A 21,742-nucleotide genomic window follows, 5' to 3' on the forward strand; every position below is an offset into this window, starting at 1 on the left:
AGTGTTGAGAGACCTACACATTTACAACTATCTTTGCCTCATTCAAAGCTTCGGGGTATTTATTGGAGCTTCCCTGTTAATTTTCTTACCTTATTCCTATTTTTTAGGAATTTTCTGGCACTTTTAAGATTTTTCCCTTGTTTTCTGGGATTTTTCCTTAATTTTCAGGAATTTTTCTTAATTTTCAGGAATTTTCCTTAATTTTTAGGAATTTTCGGGATTTTTCCTTAATTATCTGAAGCTTTCTTAAATTTTTCAGGAAATTATTTCAGAATTTATTATTTTTCTGTATTTCCCTAAAATTTCTTCTTTTCTATTCTCTTTTTTTTAAAAAAATAATTTCGACCGGGATTCCATTCGACTAGGATCCTGGTTGAATTATCCCTCATATTTAATCCTGGTCGTGAGTTTTATGGGTCAGGAATGTCGATCAGGATCCTGACCGAATATCGGTCAGGACCATTCGATTCTGACCGAATTAAGCTCCTTTTTAGCCCTGCTCGTGGGATATTTCGACCAGAAGCGACTGAGATCCTGACCGAAATTCGGTCAAGATTTAATGTTGACCTTTTTTTCTGATCGAATTAAGGGTCGATAATTTCTGATCGACCGTTGTTTCGATCAAAACCTTTCGACTAGGACCTGACCTATGTTTCAGTCATAATTTTCAAAATTTTGACCGAATTATGGGTCTATAATTTACTGGTCGTGACGCTTTTCAAACAGAATCCTTCGACCAGGAACAAAGTCAAAATCCTGACCGAAATTAGGTCAGGATTTTTGATTCTTTGACCTAATTTCAAGTTTAAATTAATTCTTGATATATATTTTTGTAGATTGGGCCTTTCAGTACATGGGCCTTTTTACCGGGCCTTTGATCTTGGGCCCCTCTTTTTTTATGGGTCTGGAATTGGGCTTATATATATATATATTTTATATTGGGAACAAACATATGGGCTTGGCTTAACTGCCTTGGGCCTGTCATCCAGGGCTTCTTAGCCCAAAATCATCCAGAATATTCTAGAAACTTCATAACATATATTTATATAAGCACATATTCATATATAAATTAATTTTTTGTCTTTGGTTTTTTTTTCCAGGAATTCTCTAGATCCTTCTAGAGTTAGGCCCAAGCTATTTTGGGTTGGGCTTTTGACCAGCTACAGCCGGTTAAACTCCCCTACTACCGGCCCAATGACTGATTTGAGGAGGATTATATAAGGGGAAGAGTGGATTGAGATTTTTCACTTCTCATTTCTCATTTCACTTCTCCTCCCAAAAAAGGTGCTCTCCTCTTCTCTCTATCTCTTAGAGTTTCCTGGTAGGTTTCCACCTTTCTCTGGCCATCTCTTTCATTTAATATCATCTCCAAGCTTCAAGTCATCCTTCATCATTGGCAGACAAGAGCTCAGAAAGGGCAGCCAAGATTGCTTTAGCATCTAAGAGAGGATATGACATCGAAATTCGCTCATCTTATATGGCGTTTCCAGATATGATTAATACTAGGGGGGATGAATACCCATCTGAAGCTCACTTAGATTCTTTTGACTATTGTAATAAGTAGTATAATTCAAATGTTATTTAACAAACTTAACGAAATCTATAATGTCCGTCCTCCCCTTAGAATAGTTCCTGCCGAAGTTGGTGACCGTACATGCTACTGGAAGCCCGATACCTTGTTTGTTTATGCAGACGCCCTTACTACGGGGATTAAGTTTCCTTTTCACGAGTTTATTCCAACTTTTTAGCAGATTTACAAATTAATCCTTGTCAGCTTCCTCCCAATGTCTGGAGAAATATTCTTTGTTTCATGATTTTGTGTCTTAGGAGTGGTTTCCACCTTTCAGTAGTTGTATTTAGGAAAATATATCAGTGCTACATTAGTGCCCAACCCGGTTGGGTTTATATTAGACAATGACCCAAGTCTCCACAAATCTTCAACAGTGCTTCAATCCCTGATAACAACCAGCATTGGAGGGATAGTTTTGTTGGGCACAGATGGGAGAATGGTGACTGGGGCACACTCTTTAGATCCTTCTTCGGGAAGGTCACTAATGGCAGCCCTAAAACCATCCACCTGTCTCCCGAGGAAACTATCATATATAATGAGCTTATAAAGGATAATGGCCAGACTCCGAGTTGGACCTTGTTAGAGGAATTTTCTTTGATTCAAGTGGGACTTTCCTCAGTCTCTACGCAGGGTACTTCTTTCTTCCCTTCTTATTTTTATTTTCTTTCATGTATTATTGACACCACTTATTTTTGTGTTTCCCTTATTTTTACAGCCGCCAAGGAAATCAACATTGAGAACTTTCCTGTTGTTGAGGAAACAGAAAGAATGAAAAAGGCCAGGCTTGTGGGGTTGGATCCCCGTGGTAAGCTAACGGAGCCTAGCTTTCTAAAGAAGCATAAAGAGCCCATGGTGGAGGCTTTTTCTGGGGAGACTGAAACCCCAACTGCTCCTGCTTCTGTAGCTACTGGCGCTTTCCAGCCTCTCTGGGGATTCCGTCGAAAAGATACCGTGGTTGGTTCCATGAAGCACGCATGATATCGGTCCTATCACTCCGTGAACCTAAGGACTTCACTGATATTGTGGCTGGTCCAGACTTGGGGAGGATAAAACTTATGGGTGCCCAATCTCTATCCTCGATAAGGGCCTTCCCCTTTTAATTCCTCTATATATATACTTGTAACATTATTTTGTCTTACACACTTTGTTTATCATTTTGTTTCAGTCCAATGCTTATTTCCAAGTGGCTTTGAGACAAGCCGAGTCCTAGAAGAAAGCCTCGGATAACGCAGATAACGCCCTCAGGAGGCAACAAAGGAAGTATGTTACGCTGGAGAAGAAGATGAAGCGCAAGGAGGAGGAGCTAAGGGAAGCTAACACTGAGTTAGTTACTCTGAAGGTGGAGAAAGACAGAGTTATTGATGCTTACTTGGACACGGATGAGTTTGCTCAGTCCATGAGGGTTAGGGATGATTCAGTCTTTCCCGGGTTTTTAAGGACTGGTTGGGACACGACCCTTGGGACCGTGAACGAGGCTTGTCCTGATATAAACCCGGAGGACTACGTGTACCCCGATAATGAGACCTTACTACAAAGGTTCCGTACCCGCGTAGTTGTCTCGGACGATATTCCACAGGATCAGCTTCTCCCTCCTCCAGAGTCGTCTTCCAGACCTGCTGCAACAGATCTTAGCTCTTCTTCTTCTTAGACCAACACCGCTAAGACATTGAGTGAGAGTGGAGGGGATGATATGGATGCCGAGAATACTTCTGCCCCTTAGAGTTATTATTGGCCCTGCGTGGCTTTATTATTTATGATCAGGACATGTAGTATTCTCTTTATTTATCGAACTTTATGCTTTTTTATTCGAATTCATGCACTTGGTTTATTTATTATAACTTTGTGTGTTGTAGGAACTTAATACCACATATTTGAAATTTTATAAATTTCATAAACTCTTGGGATTCATCCGTTACACAAATCTTGGTAAAACTAAAATTTGAAAATAATAGTCTTATAAAACATAAAATCCTAAGCAAGGAAAGCTTCTAGGTGCTTTTCAACCTATTTGCCATTTTGACAAATGAACATCTTTCCCATCAGACTTATATATAATAGACTTTTAGATTTTGAGTGTGCCAAGTTCTCGGGACTTCAAAATCATCCATAGTTTCCAGCTTATAGCTACCTCTTCCTTGAACACTTTTGATCTTGTATGGTCCTTCCCAATTTGGGGCGAGTTTTCTCTTCTGACCCACACCAGAAGCTTCCACCTTCCGAAGAACCAAGTCACCTTGTTTGAAGAACCTTTCTTTCACCCTTAAGTTGTAGTAGAACGAAGCCTTTTTCTGATATTCCACTATCTTGGCATGTGCCTCATCTCGTACTTCATCAATTAGGTCCAGGGCTAGCCTTTGCCCTTCCTCATTTTCTTTAGCATTGTATGCTTGGATTCTGGGAGACGAGTCCACAGAAACAACTGCCTCAACTCCATATGCCAACATAAAGGGTGTTGCTCCGGTAGTGACTCTACAAGTACTCCGATAAGCCCAATGTATTTGGAGTATCTCATCCACCCAATTATTCCTGGATTTTTCAATCCTCTTATTCAGCCCATTTAGAATTATACGATTTGTCACTTCCACTTGCACGTTGGCTTGTGGATGAGCTACGGAATTAAACCGTAACTCGATCTCATTCTCCTCGTAATACTTCCTGAACTCTTCATTGTTGAACTGTGTTCCATTATCAGTGACCAGGATACGGGGGATTCCATATCCGTACATTATGTTTTCCCACAGGAATTGTGCAACCTGCTTGGTTGTGATCTTGACTAAAGGTTTAGCTTCAATTGACTTCATAAAATAATCTATAGCTACAATCAGGAACTTCCTTTGTGCAGTGGTCATGGGAAAAGGTCCAAGTATATCCATTCCCCACATAGCAAAAGGAATGGGAGATTGACGGAAGTCAGCATCCCAGGAGGCTTTCGAACAACTGGTGCATGTTTCTGACAATGATCACACTTCTTCACATAGTCATTGGCATCAACCATCATTTCTGGCCAATAAAAGCCTAAACGAGTTATCTTATGAGCCGGTGCTCTGCCCCCAAGTGTTTCCCACAATTACCTTCGTGTACTTCTTCGAGAGCCAAACGCGCCTCATCAGGTCTGAGACATCTTAAGTAAGGAACCACATAAGATCTTTTATACAAAATCCCATCAATCAAGAAATATCTTAGTGCTCACACGACCAATTTTCATGCTTTAGTCACATCATTCGGAAGCCAACCAGTTTGAATATGGGACTTAATGGAATCTATCCATGATGTCCCCAGCCCTATAGGGGCTACAAGCTTAACATCAATGCTTCATGTTTTCAAAATGCGGAAGTACACACTTCCTGAAATTTTCTCTATCTTTGATGAGGCAGCCTTAGATAATGCATCTGCCTTAGCATTTTCCTCTCTTGGAATGTGCTCAATATGACATTCATCAAACTGAGTCATCACGACCCTCACTAGGAGGACATACTTGGTCATTGTTTCATCTCTTGCCTCGAACTCCCCCTTGACCTGGGATATGACAAGCTTCGAATCTCCACAGACTTTCAAGTTCTTGACCCTCAATGTCCCTGTTAGGCCGAGGTCAGCTATCAGAGCTTCATACTCAGCTTCATTATTTATGGCTGGGAAGTCTAACTTCATAGTATATTCAATCAAGAACCCATATGGGCTTTGTAAAACAAGTCCTTCTCCACTTGAATTTGTTTTTAATGCTCCATCAAAATAGGGAATCCAGTATTCCTTCTCTTTAGCATCGTCTTCTTCGTCTTCTTTATTACCTTTCGTGTCTTGAGGTACAGTATCTTCCTCCCCCCCCCGACTTCTTGGTTGGGTATGGTACACTCCACCATGAAGTCAGCCAATGCCTGGGCTTTTATTGTCGTTCACGACTTATACTTGATGTCGAATTCTCCCAATTATATCACCCATTTAATCAGTCTTCCACTAGCTTTGGGACTGTGAATGATGTTTCTCAAAGGCTGATTTGTTAGTACTTCAATTTTATGAGGTTGGAAGTAAGGACACAACTTTCTTAAAGCTATCAATAGGGCTAAAGAAAAATGTTTCGATAGTCGAATAATTCAACTTAGCTCCGTGCAGAATCTTACTGACTTAATATATGGGTTTCTGAACTTTAAATTCCTCCTTAACTAATACAGCGCTCAAGGCATTTTCTGAAATGACCAAATATAAGTACAAAGTTTCATTCAGATTTGGTTTGACCAACAACGGGGCTTGAACCATATATTTCTTCAATCCTTCAAATGCCTCTTGACTTTCCTTAGTCCATATGAAATCTTTTACTTTCTTCAAGGATTTGAAGAATGGCAAGCACTTGTCTCCGGATTTGGAGATGAATCGTCCTAGAGCCACAACTCTTCCAGTGAGTTTCTGAACGTCCTTTATGGAATGTGGTGGTTCCATATCAATGATAACTTTTATTTTATCGGGATTGGCCTCGATTCCTCTATTAGAGACCATCAATCTCAAGAACTATCTCGATCCCACTCCGAAAGCACACTTTGTCGGATTTAACATCCTTTTGTGGTATCTCAGGACCTCAAAGGCTTCCCTCAAATGGGTTATATGGTCAGTCTTCACAAGACTCTTGACTAACATATCATCTACATATACTTCCATTGTTTTCCCAATAAGATCTTTAAAAATTTTATTCACCAACCTTTGATAGGTAGCTCCTGCATTCTTGAGACCAAATACCATAACAAGATAACAAAAAACACCAAAGTCAGTGATGAATGATACCTTTGGGATGTCATCCTTATGCATCTTAATCTGATTGTATCCACTAAATCCATCCATAAAACTCAGCATCTCATGACCATCGGTCACATCTATCAATGTATCTATCCTTGGCAGCGGGAAATTATCCTTTGGGCATGCATCATTCAGATCAGTGAAATCCACACACATTCTCCATTTTCCATTGGCTTTTTTTACCATTACAGGGTTTGCTAACCATTCCGGAAATTGTATCTCTTCAATGAAACCAGCCTCCAAAAGCTTTTCTACTTCTTGCTTGATTGCCTCCTACCTCTCAGGGGCAAAACTCCTGTTCTTTTGCTTCACAGTCTTTCGATTCAGATCTACGTTCAATTTTTGAGTGATCAGTTCTGGGTCTATGCCAGGAATATTAGCTACTGACCATGCAAATACATCACTATTTTCTTGTAAAAACCTCACCAACTTCCCTCTAGGGGGCCCCTCTAGTGATGCTCCAATGAAAGTTACTTTCTTAAGATCCTCGGGAGCCAAAGGGATCGGAACCAAGTCTTCTGCTGGCTTCCCTCTTTTCTCGTCATTCTCGCGGATATCCAGATCTTTAATAAGCAAAACCTGCCCCCCAACTCCATCACCCCTAAGAGAGGCTACATCATAACTCCTTCCAATCTTTTGATATCTTCTCTCTTCTCCAATCCCGTTCCGGGTGGGAAACTTCCCATGATTGTATTGTAAGTTGATCCAGCCTTTACCACTACAAAGTCCTATATATGTGTTGCTTGTCTTGGTTCCTGACCTATAGTCAGGGGCAACTTAATTATTCCCTCCACGGGGCACTCGACTCCATCGAAACCATATATTGGCATATCGGTTGGGGTTAATTGAGAATCATTATAACCCCTCCTTATAAAGGTATCATGGAGTAAGATGTCCACCGAAGCTCTATTATTTACAAGGACTCTCTTCTCCTGGCCATTCCATATTATCAGTGTTATGACCAGAGGATCGTCATGAGGAAATTTGACACCCTCTAAATCAAGATCATCAAATGTCATTGTTACTCCTGTCCTAGCCCTCTTCGGGGCTTCTCCAACAATTTGCATAACTTCTCTAGTATATATTTTCCTCGAGTTTTTAGATGAACCAACAACGGTCGGTCCTCCAAAGATTATATTTATCACTGGCCCTCGGGGTCGTGGTCCCCCAAATATTGCGTTTATCACCGGTCCCCTGGGTTGGGGATTTCGCCCCTAATCATCTTGATCCCTTTTGCGATCATCGAAGTTCCTTCTTCCATTATTATTCTTTTCTCCTCCATCTTCAGTATATTTGCTCAGCCTTCCTTTTCGAATGAGGAATTCAATTTCATCCTTCAGTTGTCTACACTCATCGGTGTCATGACCAGCATCCTTGTGAAAACGACAATATTTGCTCTTATCTAGCTTAGTAAGATCAACTTTCAGGAGCTTAGGCCAATGAACATCCCTATCTCTTTTAATTTCGATTAAGATCTGACTTCTAGGAGCATTCAGTTTAGCATCTTCGGTGAACTTTTCTCCGGGTCCTCCCTTCTTTGAGGTTAAATCAGCGTTTTTCTCAGTTCTAGGATACTTGTCCTTGGCATTATATTCTAGATCAGTCTTTCGCTTCTTGCCACCAGCGGGCTCGTTATACACCACCATCTTCCTCATGCTTTCCTCCACCTTGATATACTTCCCAGCCCTATCTTGGAGCTGTAACATGCTTTCAGGGGGCGCTTGGCCAATGACATCTTGAAGAATTCATCCCTAGTTCCCTGCTGCAGTGCTATCATAACTACCTTGTCGTCAAGGTCTGGGACCTTTAAAGCTTCTTTGGTGAAATGGTTCAGATAGTCTCTCAATAACTCCTTTGCTCCCTGCACAATGCTCATGAGGGATGCTGAACTTTTCTTATACACTTTCCCACTGATGAATTGCTTGATAAAAGCTTGACTTAGGTCTCTGAAGGACCCAATAGAATTCGGAGGAAAATGACTGTACCGCCTTTGAGCTATTCCCGACAGAGTTTGAGGAAAGGCCCGACACTTAATAACGCCGTTCACAGGCTGTAGCCACAGTGCATTGGAGAATATTCTGACATGATTAGCAGGATTTCCAGTGCCATCATAAGCTTTGATGATGGGCATCTTAAAGTTTTTTAAGATATGTGCATTCATTATCTCTTCAGTGAATGGTGGAGTTGGATCATCAGGATCCCGTAGGGGCATAAGATCACTTGGATCAACCCTTGGGACAATATCCCTTCTCAGTATTGGCCCATCTAGGTCTAAGATTGGAGGAGGATTTCTCCTCCTTGGAGGTAGTGGGGGTCTCGGGGTCAGGGGCGCCTCCAGGGCGCTCTTCAGCCTTTGGAACTCAACTTCATGAGCCCTGATCCTCTCCTGTACTTCTTGGGTATTCATCCCCCGTGTGCTTCTAGGGCATTGGTTAGCATCAGGCATTGGTTCTTTACCAGCATGCCTCATTCTTGGAGCCACATCGTCATCCGAAGATTCGGAGTCTCTTTTAGTGTAAGGTCCAGAGAATTCTTGGTCCTCCAGAATAGGAGACAAACCGCGTATATAGGGGGTGTATACCCTTGTGCTTCACTCCGATTAGCATGTCCACTTCCTCGAAGCTTGGGGTATAGGACATCCCGTAAGGGGGGTTAGTGGTCACAATAGTTGAATACTCATACCCAACGGGTTGAGAATTCACAGGTGCATGTACCTGCTGAAATTAGGGATTTGTCCCTTGAGGAGCCGGAGGATTCATCCCTTGTGGCTGAGGCTCAGTTTCCCCTATCAGAGTTCCTCCTTGGTGGAGGCATAAGATGAGTGTGGGGGTATCTCCACCATTGACGAAATCATTTGAGTTGTCCCAGCTGGTGTTCCTTCGGGGGCGTTGTTTCTGTTCCGTATTCTCACCATGGTTGTTGTTATGCTTTCCCACAGATGGTGCCAAATGTTATGGATTAAAAACTAGGTCGTACTTATCACTAGGGTTTGTGAGCTTCGAAACTCGATTTGGCGGCTCTTGTGTTTCGTGACTCGATCTGTCTTAACAAGATGCCTACATACCTTGTTGTATGCCAATGATCAAGTCAAAAATATAGTTCTAATCTGTGGGGTGATGCCCCTTATATAAGTATAAGATGCCCTAAATTAGATTAGGTTTAGGAGACTTGGTGGACAAGTCTCGGAATTAGAGTGGACTTTGGAGTCCTAGGAAGTAGGAAACTTATTCCTTACCTTATGAGACCTCTTGGAGGCTGATCCACAAGGATTCATATCCTTAATAGGACTCTTCCCAATAACTGATTTTTCCCATATTTATTAGCTACGAAAATAATTAATATTCAGGGCTATTGGGCCTTCATAAATGGGCCTTGTATGTAGTCCAAGCCAAATTCAATTAATGCAACATTAATGACACAATCAAGGTTTATTTTATCCACTATCACCTTTGGTTTTACGACTACGTATTTTTTTTAAGTTGGTTTTCCATTTTGACATTTAAGTTTTAGTTTGGATGTTATTTCAAGTTGTTGGTTTCATTGGTTCATGGTCATATTTTATGGATGATTTTCATTTTGAAAATTACTATTTGTCTCCCATAGCGATGATTTTATTAATTTTTTACGTCATTATACTTATATCATAATATTTTGTGTGTGTATGTGTTACATTTGTGTCGTCATCAGTCCAACTAATACGTTATTAATTAAAAAATTTCATCAAATGTTCTTTCTAACACAACAGAGATACAATAAGCCATGATTTAGTAACTACCATAGTTCTCCCCGCATGCGTATGGTTTTTGGATTGGAGTTGGGATATTGCTTGCAGTTATAACTTTAAACACTATTCGGGTCATACTTGGTCACAGTTCTCTCAAGATTGAGTATTATTTACTAACTATAATCATGTCTACCAACATTTACAGTTATGTATTTATATTAACAGAACATTACAGTAACCAGGAAGCCTCAAGCTATTATATCTGAACTTTAGATATAAGGCAAACATATTCAGATATCCCAGATGGTTTGTAAATCAGTACCTGGAATTAGAACTGCGTAAAACTCTTTCTATGATTTTTGAAGTCAGCTAGTCAACATTTTCTTGGTGTGGAGTAGCCCATAACAGAATTAACGCGGGTTGATTAGTGAACGAACATCTATATCTTACCACGATATTTCTTGCATAATCCTCTCAATCATCGGAGTTTCATCGACAGCAACCATAGTGATGACTACCTTTATTGACCTTCTAATAAACGCAAATGGCATAGATGAAGCTTTGACCTGTCCACATCATAACCAATGCAAATGAAGTCGTCTCCCAGATGATGTAATTCCTCATAGATTATGTTATATATATTTGATAATGTCATGGCTAATACGATTTATGTTTAGTTTTCAGATCTTACTTAAACAGGATAAATCAGTACTTACTGGAAGTCAGGACTTAAGGATATCAGTACTTATATTATCAGGAGATAATCATCAGAAGATGGATATCAGAACTTAAGTGTTGAAGGACGTTCAGTTAAGGACAGCAGCTGATTAAAGGAAAGAAGATCGAGATAAACATAAGAAAAGATATGCATGAAGAAGGAGTTCTATGAAGAATAGAATACTTGGAAGAAAAGATATCTGATTGATATATTTTAGGAAGCAGAATTATATTCCATATCAATTAGTGATTATCTTGTAACTGTGTAGTATATAAACATAGACATAGGGTTTACACTATAAGTGTTATCATATTCGAGAAGATTATTCATTGTAACCCTAGCAGCTCTCGTGATATTTGTTCATCACTGAGAGGTAACAGTTCCATACTGTAACAGAGTTTATTGTTTCAATAAAGTTTGTTTTCTTTTACTTGAGATATTAAAGTTCGATTTGATTGTACTTTACACTGTATTCACCCCCTCTACAGTGTGTGTGACCTAACAAGTGGTATCAGAGCCTATCTGTTAACGCACATACAGTTAAAGATCCAAACACAATCATGTCTGACACAGAAACTCCAACTAAACCTACCAAAACTGAAGAACCTTCAAAGACACAAATTCAAAGTCGGTATGAAACCATCAGAGTTCCCATTCTGAGACCATCTGAATATGCCATATGGAAGGTGAGAATGACCATGTTTTTGGAAGCTACAGATCCAGAATATCTTGATAGAATCAAGGAAGGACCTCACAAACCAACCAAGCTCGCTATTGCAGTTGCAGGTGAAGCAGCAAAGACTGTACCAAAGGAGAAGAGTGATTATACTGCTGAAGATATCGCATCAATTGCTAAGGATGCTAAGGTACGACACTTACTGCATAGTGCCATTGATAATGTAATGTCAAACAGGGTAATTAACTGCAAGACTGCAAATGAGATATGGGATGCTCTGGAAACAAGGTGTCAGGGAACTGATACAATTAAGAAGAACAGGAAGACAATACTCACTCAAGAGTATGAACACTTTGACTCAAAGGCTAATGAGTCATTGACTGATTTATATGATAGATTTGTCAAACTCTTGAATGATCTGTCATTGGTTAATAAGGAGTATGATCTTGAAGATTCAAACCTTAAATTCCTGTTAGCTCTTCCTGAATGTTGGGATTTGATAGCAACAACAATAAGAGATAACTACAGTCTTGATGAAACAACTCTTGATGAAATTTATGGAATGCTCAAGACTCATGAACTTGAGATGGAACAAAGAAGCAAGAGGAAAGGAGGAAAGTCAAGGACAGTTGCTCTTAAGGCTGAAGAAGAATCCCCCAAGGCAGCTACCTCAAGGAAAGACAAGGGTAAAGCTCTTTTCACAAAGTCTGACACTGAGTCATCAAGCTCTGAAAGTGATGATGACTCAGATTCTGAAAGCTTGACTGAGACTGATGTTGATGAGGAGATGATGAAGCTGTGTGCTCTTATGGTGAAAGGGATCACAAAGATTGTATACAGGAAGTTCAGGAAGGGAAATAAGTTTTCCAGGAAAGGCACAAGTTCTGATAAGAAGAATTTCAGAAGATCTTAGGGCAGAGGAGGAAAGTCTGATAGAGGAGATTATACCAATGTCAAATGCTATAACTGTGGTGAAAAAGGCCACATATCTCCTGATTGCAAGAAAGTGAAGGGTGACAAAGGCAAGGCTCTTGTCACAAAGAAGAAAAGCTGGACAGACACCTTAGACTCTGAAAGTGAGGAGAACTATGCTTTGGTGGCAAATGTTGATAAAGAAAGTGCTGAGAGCAGCTCTGAAGCTGCTGAAACAAAGGTACCTCAGACTACTTATGCTTTTCATACTGATGATATTAATGAGTTGAGAAGATATCTTAAAACCATGTTTGTTAGTTATAGAGATCAAACTTTAACATGTGAAAGATTAACTTCTGAAAATCTTGCTTTTAAGAAAAGAAATGATTTCTTAGAAAAAGAGTTAGTTATGTTCCATCAAACTCAGAAGGATAGAGATGATGCTTTTTATGTTAGGGATGAAGTGCTAAAAATGAATGAATCTCTAAAAACTGAGTTAGAAAATGAAAGAGAGATAATCAGGACTTGGACTAACTCTGGCAGAACAACTCAAAATTTGCTAAGTAGTGAAAACTGGAAAGAGGGTTTAGGTTATGGAGAAGATAAGAATGATAAAGGAACTGTAGAAATTAAGCCTTTTGTTATGCAAAAGCCAAAGTTAAAACCTGTTAAGTTTGTAACTGTAAAGTCTGATAATGAGAAATCAGAAGTTAAAGAGGGATTAACTTCTGACAAACTAAAACAGGAAAAGACAACTGAAGTAAACATAGGCTTAATGACTAAGAAGCAGCTTAAGCATAAGCTGAAAGATGTTAAGAATGCAAATAAGGTAAAATCACCTAGGAAAAATAGGAATGGAAAGGAAGGTGTGAATAAAAGCAATGAATTATAAGCCTGTTCCTGAAGCTCCTAGGAAAACGTGTCATAACTGTGGAAGTTCTAACCATGTGGCTTCTTTTTGCAGGAAGAATAAGAACATAAACTCCTTACCTTCAAAGTCAGGAGTTAAGAGTCAGTCTGCTAGATATAAGCCACAAAATCCTTGTTTTCATTGTGGTAGTTTATGGCATTCCATTTATACTTGTAAGGAATATCATAGTTTGTACTATGATTATTATCAAATAAAACCTTCTTTAAAGAAAGTTTCCATTGTTCCTTCTAGTGTAAATTCTGATACAAAGTCTGATAGTGTAAATTCTGATAAGAAAAATGTTAACATAAACTCTGATGCTAAATCCGCTGCAAATTTTAACAAACTTGATAAGGCCAAAGGATCCAAGCAAGTCTGGGTCCTTAAAACTAATCATTAGTGGTATTTGTGATTGCAGGGCAATAGGAAAAAATATCCTAGTTCTGGACAGTGGATGTTCAGGACATATAACTGGAAATAAAGCCCTGCTATCAGACTTTGTGGAGAAAGCTGGCCCAAGTGTTTCTTATGGAGATGGCAACATTGGAAAAACATTGGGATATGGCAATATCAATCTTGGGAATGTCATCATTAAAGAAGTAGCTCTAGTCTCAGGACTTAAACACAATCTGCTGAGTATAAGTCAAATCTGTGACAGAGGTTATCATGTTGATTTCTTTGAAGAACACTGTGAAGTTGTGAGTAAATCTAAAGGCAAAGTTGTTCTGAAAGGATACAGGCGTGGTAACATTTATGAAGGCAAGCTTTCAACAAGTACTGATGGTTCTGCAATCTGTCTGATGAGTAGAGCATCAATTGAAGAAAGCTGGAATTGGCACAAGAAACTCTCTCATTTAAATTTCAACAATATAAATGAACTAGTCAAGAAAGATCTTGTGAGAGGACTGCCAAAGTCAGTATTTGCTCCTGATGGCCTTTGTGATTCTTGTCAGAAGGCCAAACAAAGAAAATCTTCATTCAAGAGCAAGACTGAATCATCAATTCTTGAGCCTTATCATCTACTACATGTTGATCTATTTGGTCCAGTGAATGTCATGTCTATTGCAAAGAAGAAATATGCCTTGGTCATAGTAGATGAGTTCACTAGATACACATGGGTGAATTTCTTGCACACAAAAAGTGAAACTGCATCTATCTTGATTGATCATGTCAAACAACTGGATAAATTGGTCAAAGACTCTGTGAAAACCATAAGGAGTGATAATGGCACTGAGTTCAAGAATTTGATAATGGAAGAGTTCTGCAAAAACCATGGAATTAAGCATGAATTCTCTGCTCCTGGAACTCCACAGCAAAATGGAGTTGTTGAAAGAAAGAATATAACTCTCATTAAAGCTGTACGTACAATGCTTGAAGAAGCAAAGCTTCCAACCTATTTCTGGGCTGAAGCTGTGCAGACTGCTTGTTTTACTCAAAATGCAACACTCATTAACAAGCAAGGAAAGACACCATATGAGATAGTGATGAAAAAGAAGCCAAATCTGAAGTATTTTTATGTATTTGGATGCAAGTGTTTTGTTCTCAAGACTCATCTTGAACAGCTATCCAAATTTGATCTAAAAGCTGATGAAGGAATCTTTGTTGGATATCCACTTTCCACAAAAGCCTTCAGAGTCTATAATCTGAGAACAAGAGTGGTCATGGAATCTATCAATGTCTCTTTTGATGACAAGAAGATTACTGGACTTGAAGATTTTATTGATCATGATCAGCTGAGATTTGCAAATGAAGACTCAAATTCTGATACTGAAAATCCTGACAATCTAAGTCCTGATACAGTAAACTCTGATGGATTAAACTCTGATGTTATTGAAACTATGGTAACCACACCAAAGGAAGATGCACCTATGCAGGGGGAGCATACTCAAGATCTTACCACATCTCAAGAAGTATCAGAACATACATCTGGCTCTTCAAGTTCTAATTCGTCAAGTTCTGATAAGCCAAGTTCTGATAGTTCTGAAAATCTAAATTCCGAAGAATCCAACTCAGAGAGCATAGTTTCAGGGGGAGTATCAGAAAATGAAAATGAAGAAAGCATGGATCATGGGGGAGCATCCAGATCTAGAGAAAACCTTCCATCTGCAAGGAAGTGGACTAAATCACATACACCTGATTTGATAATTGGAAATCCTGATGCATGTGTTAGAACTAGAACAGGTACTTCAAATGAATGTCTTTACAATTCTTTTCTTTCTCAGACTGAGCCAAAGAAAGTGGAAGAAGCTCTTCAAGATGCTGATTGGGTGCAAGCAATGCAGGAAGAGTTAAATGAATTTGAAAGAAACAAAGTCTGGACTCTAGTGCCAAGACCAAAGAATAGATCTGTTGTTGGTACAAAGTGGGTATTCAGAAACAAAACTGACAGTGATGGCATAATTACAAGAAATAAGGCAAGGCTGGTTGCAAAAGGATATTCTCAACAGGAGGGAATTGATTATGATGAAACATTTGCACCAGTTGCTAGGTTAGAAGCCATAAGGATATTTTTGGCTTATGCTGCTCACAAAAAGTTTACTGTCTTTCAAATGGATATGAAAAGTGCTTTTCTCAATGGAGAATTGGAGGAGGAAGTATATGTTGAACAACCTCCAGGCTTTGTAGATTCCAAATATCCAAATTATGTCTACAGGCTAGATAAAGCACTTTATGGACTTAAGCAAGCTCCTAGAGCATGGTATGAGACTTTAGCTCAATTTCTTCTGGAAAGTGGATTTAACAGAGGAACAATAGACAAAACACTGTTCTACCTCAACCATGGAAAGGACTTACTTCTGGTCCAGATCTATGTTGATGATATCATTTTTGGATCTACAAATGACAGACTTTGCAAGAAGTTTGCCAAACTGATACAGTCAAGGTATCAGATGAGTATGATGGGGGAACTTAGCTATTTTCTGGGCCTTCAAGTCAAGCAGAATGAAGAAGGCACTTTTATTTGTCAAACTAAGTACACCAGAAACTTGCTGAAGAAATTTGGAATGCAAGATTGTTCAAGTGCATCCACTCCCATGGCCGCTGCAACAAAACTGGATAAGGATTCTGGTAAATCAGTAGATATTACTGATTACAGAGGTATGATTGGCTCTCTACTCTATCTAACTGCTAGTAGACCTGATATCATGTATGCTACCTGTCTTTGTGCAAGATTTCAAGCAGATCCAAGAGAACCTCACTTAACAGCTGTGAAAAGAATTTTTAAGTATCTTAAAGGAACAGCTGATCTGGGATTGTGGTATCCCAGAGAATCAGATTTTAAACTAATAGGTTACTCAGATGCAGATTTTGCAGGTTGCAAAATTGACAGGAAAAGCACAAGTGGAAGCTGCCAATTTCTTGGAGGCAGATTGGTTTCTTGGTTTAGCAAGAAATAAAAGTCAATTTCCACATCAACTGCAGAAGCAGAGTATATTGCTGCAGGAAGCTGTTGTGCACAGATTCTTTGGATGAAGAATCAATTACTGGATTATGGGTTAACTTATTTCAAAATCCCTATTTACTGTGATAATCAAAGTGCTATTGCTATGACAGGTAATCCAGTTCAACACTTTATGACAAAGCACATCAGCATCAGGTACCACTTCATCAGGGAACATGTGGATGAAGGTACAGTGGAATTGCACTTTGTTCCAACAGAGCAACAACTAGCAGATATCTTCACAAAACCATTGTGTGAAGCTACTTTTATAAGATTGGTAAATGAACTTGGAATGGTTTCTGGTTCTTTCTCTAAATCTGCTTAGTTTTGTTCTGATGCATCAGACTTTATGATCAGTATTTACAGAATTTACTCCCCTTGTGTATTCTGTGCTTAATTGAAAAATGTGCTTAAGTACTGACTGTTGTCTGATATATGTTTCTAAACTCTAAAAATGATATGTCTGTTTGTGTAACTATTCAATCCTATGAGGATAATTGTGCTAGATGCTGACCTAGTAGTCTTCAATAAACAAGGGATCCCATGTTAGAAGTAATTATTTCTGTGGAAATTCATTGACACAAACAAATTTTGATATTGAGCTTAGTTGAGTTTACTTTGTCTATCTTATTACTAAGTCACAAACTAGAATATTGCTTCACATCTGTTGAGTTCTGATGCTAGTAAATCTGTTTGGATGTACTAAGTGCTGATAAACCTCACTTATCAAAAGAAAAAGAATCAAGGATTAAAATTCAGGTAGTCCTTTGAGATCTAGAGTAAAAATATGGAAGGAACGACCCAAGTGCATTGCTGGTATTAAGTAAATATGCATCAGAAAAGCAAAATATTTTCTTGGTGACTTTTCACACTCTATGATTACTGGAGAAATACTCTGATAATAGCATAAATTCTGATATGCAGTCGTGACTCACTTACACTGAGAAGCCACTGTAAAATGGAATTTAAAAAGATGCACAAAATTAGCACAAAATAGTTGAGGTGGACTCCAGCATGAACTCATTCAACAGTAGGTTTCAGAATAATGACAGATTTTTAGTAAAGTTTTAGTTATGCCTTATTTCTAAGATGTACTGAAGTGAATCAGACTTTACTCTTTGTCTGATATTTGGCTTAATGCACACACTAAACACTCCATATGAATGATGAAAATTACTGTTGTGATCTATGTTATTTTAGATAAATAGTAATTGTGTCGCATTGCACAAATTCTGAGGATAAGTTCTGATTGCACGTTCTGATGATTAAGTTCTGAAGAATCTATCTCAGAACTTGTGTGAGGACTTACTAAGATAGGCATTCATTTTTCGAGTTAAGAAATCATGTTCTGATGACAGTTAAGTTCTGATATAAGTCTAAGTTCTGATATTAAATTCTGATTCTTTACTTGACTTATTTGTGGATAAAATTTAAAAACAGTCTCAGTTTACACCAGAATATGTTGAAGTGGAAGATTAACAGTCACTATATTTAGGGATAGTGGTACTCGTTCATGCACAGTCAATTTTTACTTGCTACTTGTGCGCATTAAACCATGTTTTACATTTCCAATGACTGTTTTTTTCTTTTTCCAAGTCTGGGGAGACGAGGTAGAATTAATTCTATCTGTCAGCATTAAATTTCTTTGCGTCTCCTGGCATTCTCTTGCCTATATAAACAACCACTTCACATCAGCCTTCCCATCAAATCTTTTATCACAAACTCACCTTCATAATCTTTCTATCAAAAACAACATGGTCAATTACAATATGTTTTTGAACTATGAAACATTTAACATGGAGCTGAGCTGTGCCGATTGGCAGCAGGAATGGCACGTCACTGCCATTCCTGATGAGATATGGGACTCCGTTCCCCAGAAGGTACTTACCCACCTCCTGTTCTTCTATATGGACTACCATCGCCATCTGGAGCGATTGGAGGAGGAAAGGCTGGAAGCTCTCCGCCAGCAAGAGCGAATCATTCGACTCGCTATTCTGTTTGTCGAGAGTAGGAAGAAGAAATGATTTACTTTCTTCTTCCTGTTTTTCTTCATCATCAGCCTTGCCCTGCTTCTTGAGCTAGGACAAAGGCTGTTGACGTTAGGTTTAGCAGCTTAGGGCAATCTTGTAAAAGTTCTGATGTAATTTAAATTTCATGAATGTATTCTCTTGATATATTAATGAAATTTGTTTTTTTTCAAGATCTTGTCTCTGAGATATTTTGTAATGCATTGATAAATCCTGATACATATTCATATTCTGTTGACCATATAAATTTTGTTTTAAATTAAGTTCTGATTTTACTTTATCAGTACTTGCTCATCTGATTTATTTTGGTTATTTTCACTCGAATTTTTTTTCCAGAATATTGGTGTTGAAATTGAATAAGTGGGAACAGTTTCAATTTTGAATTAAAACTGATTTACCTTGAGTAATGGAATAATTGGGTAAGTGGAACAGTTTTTTCCTTGAAAAACTGCAAGTGGGTAAGTAATGATTACTATTTTCTCGTGCCCATTAACTATTCGTTTTTACTGCATGTCTGACAGGTGTCCAACGGTTACATTTTTTTTTCAAAAGTATAAGTAAGACAGAGAGAGGATTTTTTAATCTTTTATTCCCTTTTATACTTTTTCTCTCTATTTACTTTTACTCTCTTTCTTCTTCTAACGTTGGTTTTTCATATAGACATTCTATCAAACACCTAACGGGCACTTATAAATCTCGATTAATTTCATGGCACCTAAGGATTTAATCATTGATGGAGCTAAATTTGTTCCAAACAACTATGCTGCAATTCTTGATAATGCTGAAGCTCCGTCTGAGTTGCATTTTATGCAAGACCTTCTTGCACACAGTGAAATCGGGTATGCATTGACCCAACCTTCAGTCTTCTCAAGCCAACAAGTTCTGACTTTTTGGAGGACTGGAAACTTTGATAATGGTGGTCAAAATGGTACTCCTACTATTGTTTTCGAAGTGGGTGATTCTCCATATGCAGTCACTCCTGGTATAATACGCAAGGCACTACATCTACCAGAAGGATGTACTTTTTCAACTCCAGAGGAATCAGCTCTTCAGGAGTTAATGGCCAGTTTGGGGTATGAGCAGAGTTTGGCTAAGCTTGGGCAGTTGAAACGGGCTCATATCAGGAGGGAATGGAGCTTCTTTTTCGACTGCATCACTAAAGCGTTTGGGAACAAGTGTTCAAACTTTGATTTCATCCCTATAATGAGTCAACACATCGGGTATGCTATCATTAACCAAACTCATTTTGATTTTGCAACTGCTGTAATAGGTTTTATTGGGGATATGATGACAGAGGATAGGAATGTTGTCTACTTTGCTAGATTCTGTCAACTTATATATACTTTTTGTACTGATGAACCTCGACTAGCCAGTACCTTAACTCCACCGTTCAAAGTTGCAAAACGTTACTTTAATGACCTGGTAAATGCTGACACTAAGAAACAAGTGGTTAGACCTTTACAGATTCCTCAGTCTGTAAAACAGATCTTAGTAAATGCTGATCCTGATTCCTATAGATCCGTTTATCCTGATGTCCAACCAAAAACCACCTCCTAACCACTACAACAACCATCAGCACATACCACCCATACTACTCAACCCACTCTCAGGCAATATCTCAAATCATATCTCACCACTTCACAGAAAGTTCAATCTTCATCCTCAGAACCTCCTGTGAAGCCTTCATCTTCCAAGCCAAAGAGGACAAAGATTGTTCCTCAAACACCTCAAAAGAGAAGGAGGATTGCTTTGAGAGATGAATCTGATAGTGAGGAACAGGTTCCTACTTCAGAACCTGTTGTAAAAGAAGCTGAGAAAGTGACTTCTCAGAAGGATTCTGCAATTGGGGGATTTGGGCTTCTCAAAAGGCTTAGAAGAATGACTGTTGATGAAACTCCCAAGGACTCCATATCTTCAAAGAGATACAAGAAACAGAGGGCAAAAAGGCCAGTTTCAGATGATGAAGAAGCAGCAGCTAAGGAAGGAGATCAGGAATCTCTGATCTCACAAGAAAAGGAATCTGCTACAGTCACTACTTCTCCATCAACTCCAAATCAGGAAGCTGTTACTGAAAAGGCCAACACACCATCTGTGTCTCCTGTTCAAAAGTCTGTATCTCCTGTTAATACAGGCACAAGTGCTGATATAGATATCCAGACCTTGGTTGTGCCTGAAGTCATTTTCTTAGAAGCTCCAACAACAACTAATCCATCAACAACACATGTTACTGATGCTGCTCAAACTCCAGAATTATCTACTACACCTTCTCTGCATCTAGATGCTGATGATCAGAATATAGGTGAGCATCAGGATATGGCTGTTGATCAGAACTTGGAACCAGATCAGCAATTAGAGGATGCTGAAGCCTCCATTGCTACTCACACTGTTGTTTTATCAGAAGATACTGATTCTGTAAGTTCTGATGCTGCAAATATTGGAGATACTGGTGATGCTGCTCCAAATACAGATGCTGATGCAGCAGGTCCTTCAGGACATGCCCCTCAATAAACTGTTCTTAAATCTGAACTTGTTAAGAAGTTTGTTACAAGAGAAGCACCAGTGCCTTGGAGTGAAACTCCTGCAGGACAGGAGTGGACTAAGGAATGGAATTCAGTCACCTGTGCTCCATCTGCAAAGCATCTTGGTGAGTACTTGACTAAAGCTGATGAGATGTTAAATTCTGATGATTTCAAAACACAGCTTAGAGTCACTGCATTGAGTACTAAACATTTACAAGGTCTCCATTCAACTACTCATGCAGAGCTACACAAGATTCAGGAAGAATTCATCAAACAAGAACAAGTTCAAAAGATTGATAAGAAAAAGTTCTTCCAACCTACATTTGACAGGATTGCTTATATTGAGAAGACTCAAGAGACTCAACAAGCTCAGATTGATGATATTCTGAAAAATCAAGCTTCTCAGCAATCACAACTTACTGAAATCCAAGCCTCAGTGGAATTGCTTGTCTCTCTTCTATTACC

The 21,742-nt window shown here is 38.8% G+C and overlaps 1 protein-coding gene across 1 annotated transcript; it reads right to left on the reverse strand.

Moving 5' to 3' along the window:
* Positions 1 to 1,948: 1,948 nt before the first annotated feature.
* On the reverse strand, positions 1,949 to 4,296 carry LOC141674119 (uncharacterized). The gene is made up of 2 exons (XM_074480844.1): positions 3,898 to 4,296; positions 1,949 to 2,077 (listed from the first exon to the last, which is right to left on the reverse strand). The coding sequence occupies exons 1-2, from the start codon at positions 4,294 to 4,296 to the stop codon at positions 1,949 to 1,951; spliced, it is 528 nt and encodes a 175-aa protein (XP_074336945.1).
* Positions 4,297 to 21,742: the final 17,446 nt, after the last annotated feature.

Source organism: Apium graveolens, chromosome 7 (genome assembly GCF_009905375.1).
Source record: "Apium graveolens cultivar Ventura chromosome 7, ASM990537v1, whole genome shotgun sequence".
NCBI lineage: Eukaryota > Viridiplantae > Streptophyta > Magnoliopsida > Apiales > Apiaceae > Apium > Apium graveolens.

Excerpts from the sequence above, each read along its gene's own strand:
- LOC141674119 (XM_074480844.1), bottom strand. The coding sequence starts at position 4,296 with ATGTACGGATATGGAATCCCCCGTATCCTGGTCACTGATAATGGAACA. Across the intron at positions 2,078-3,897 it reads CCCTGGACCTAATTGATGAA|GTGGATGGTTTTAGGGCTGC; the intron begins GTACGAGATGAG and ends CTCGGGAGACAG.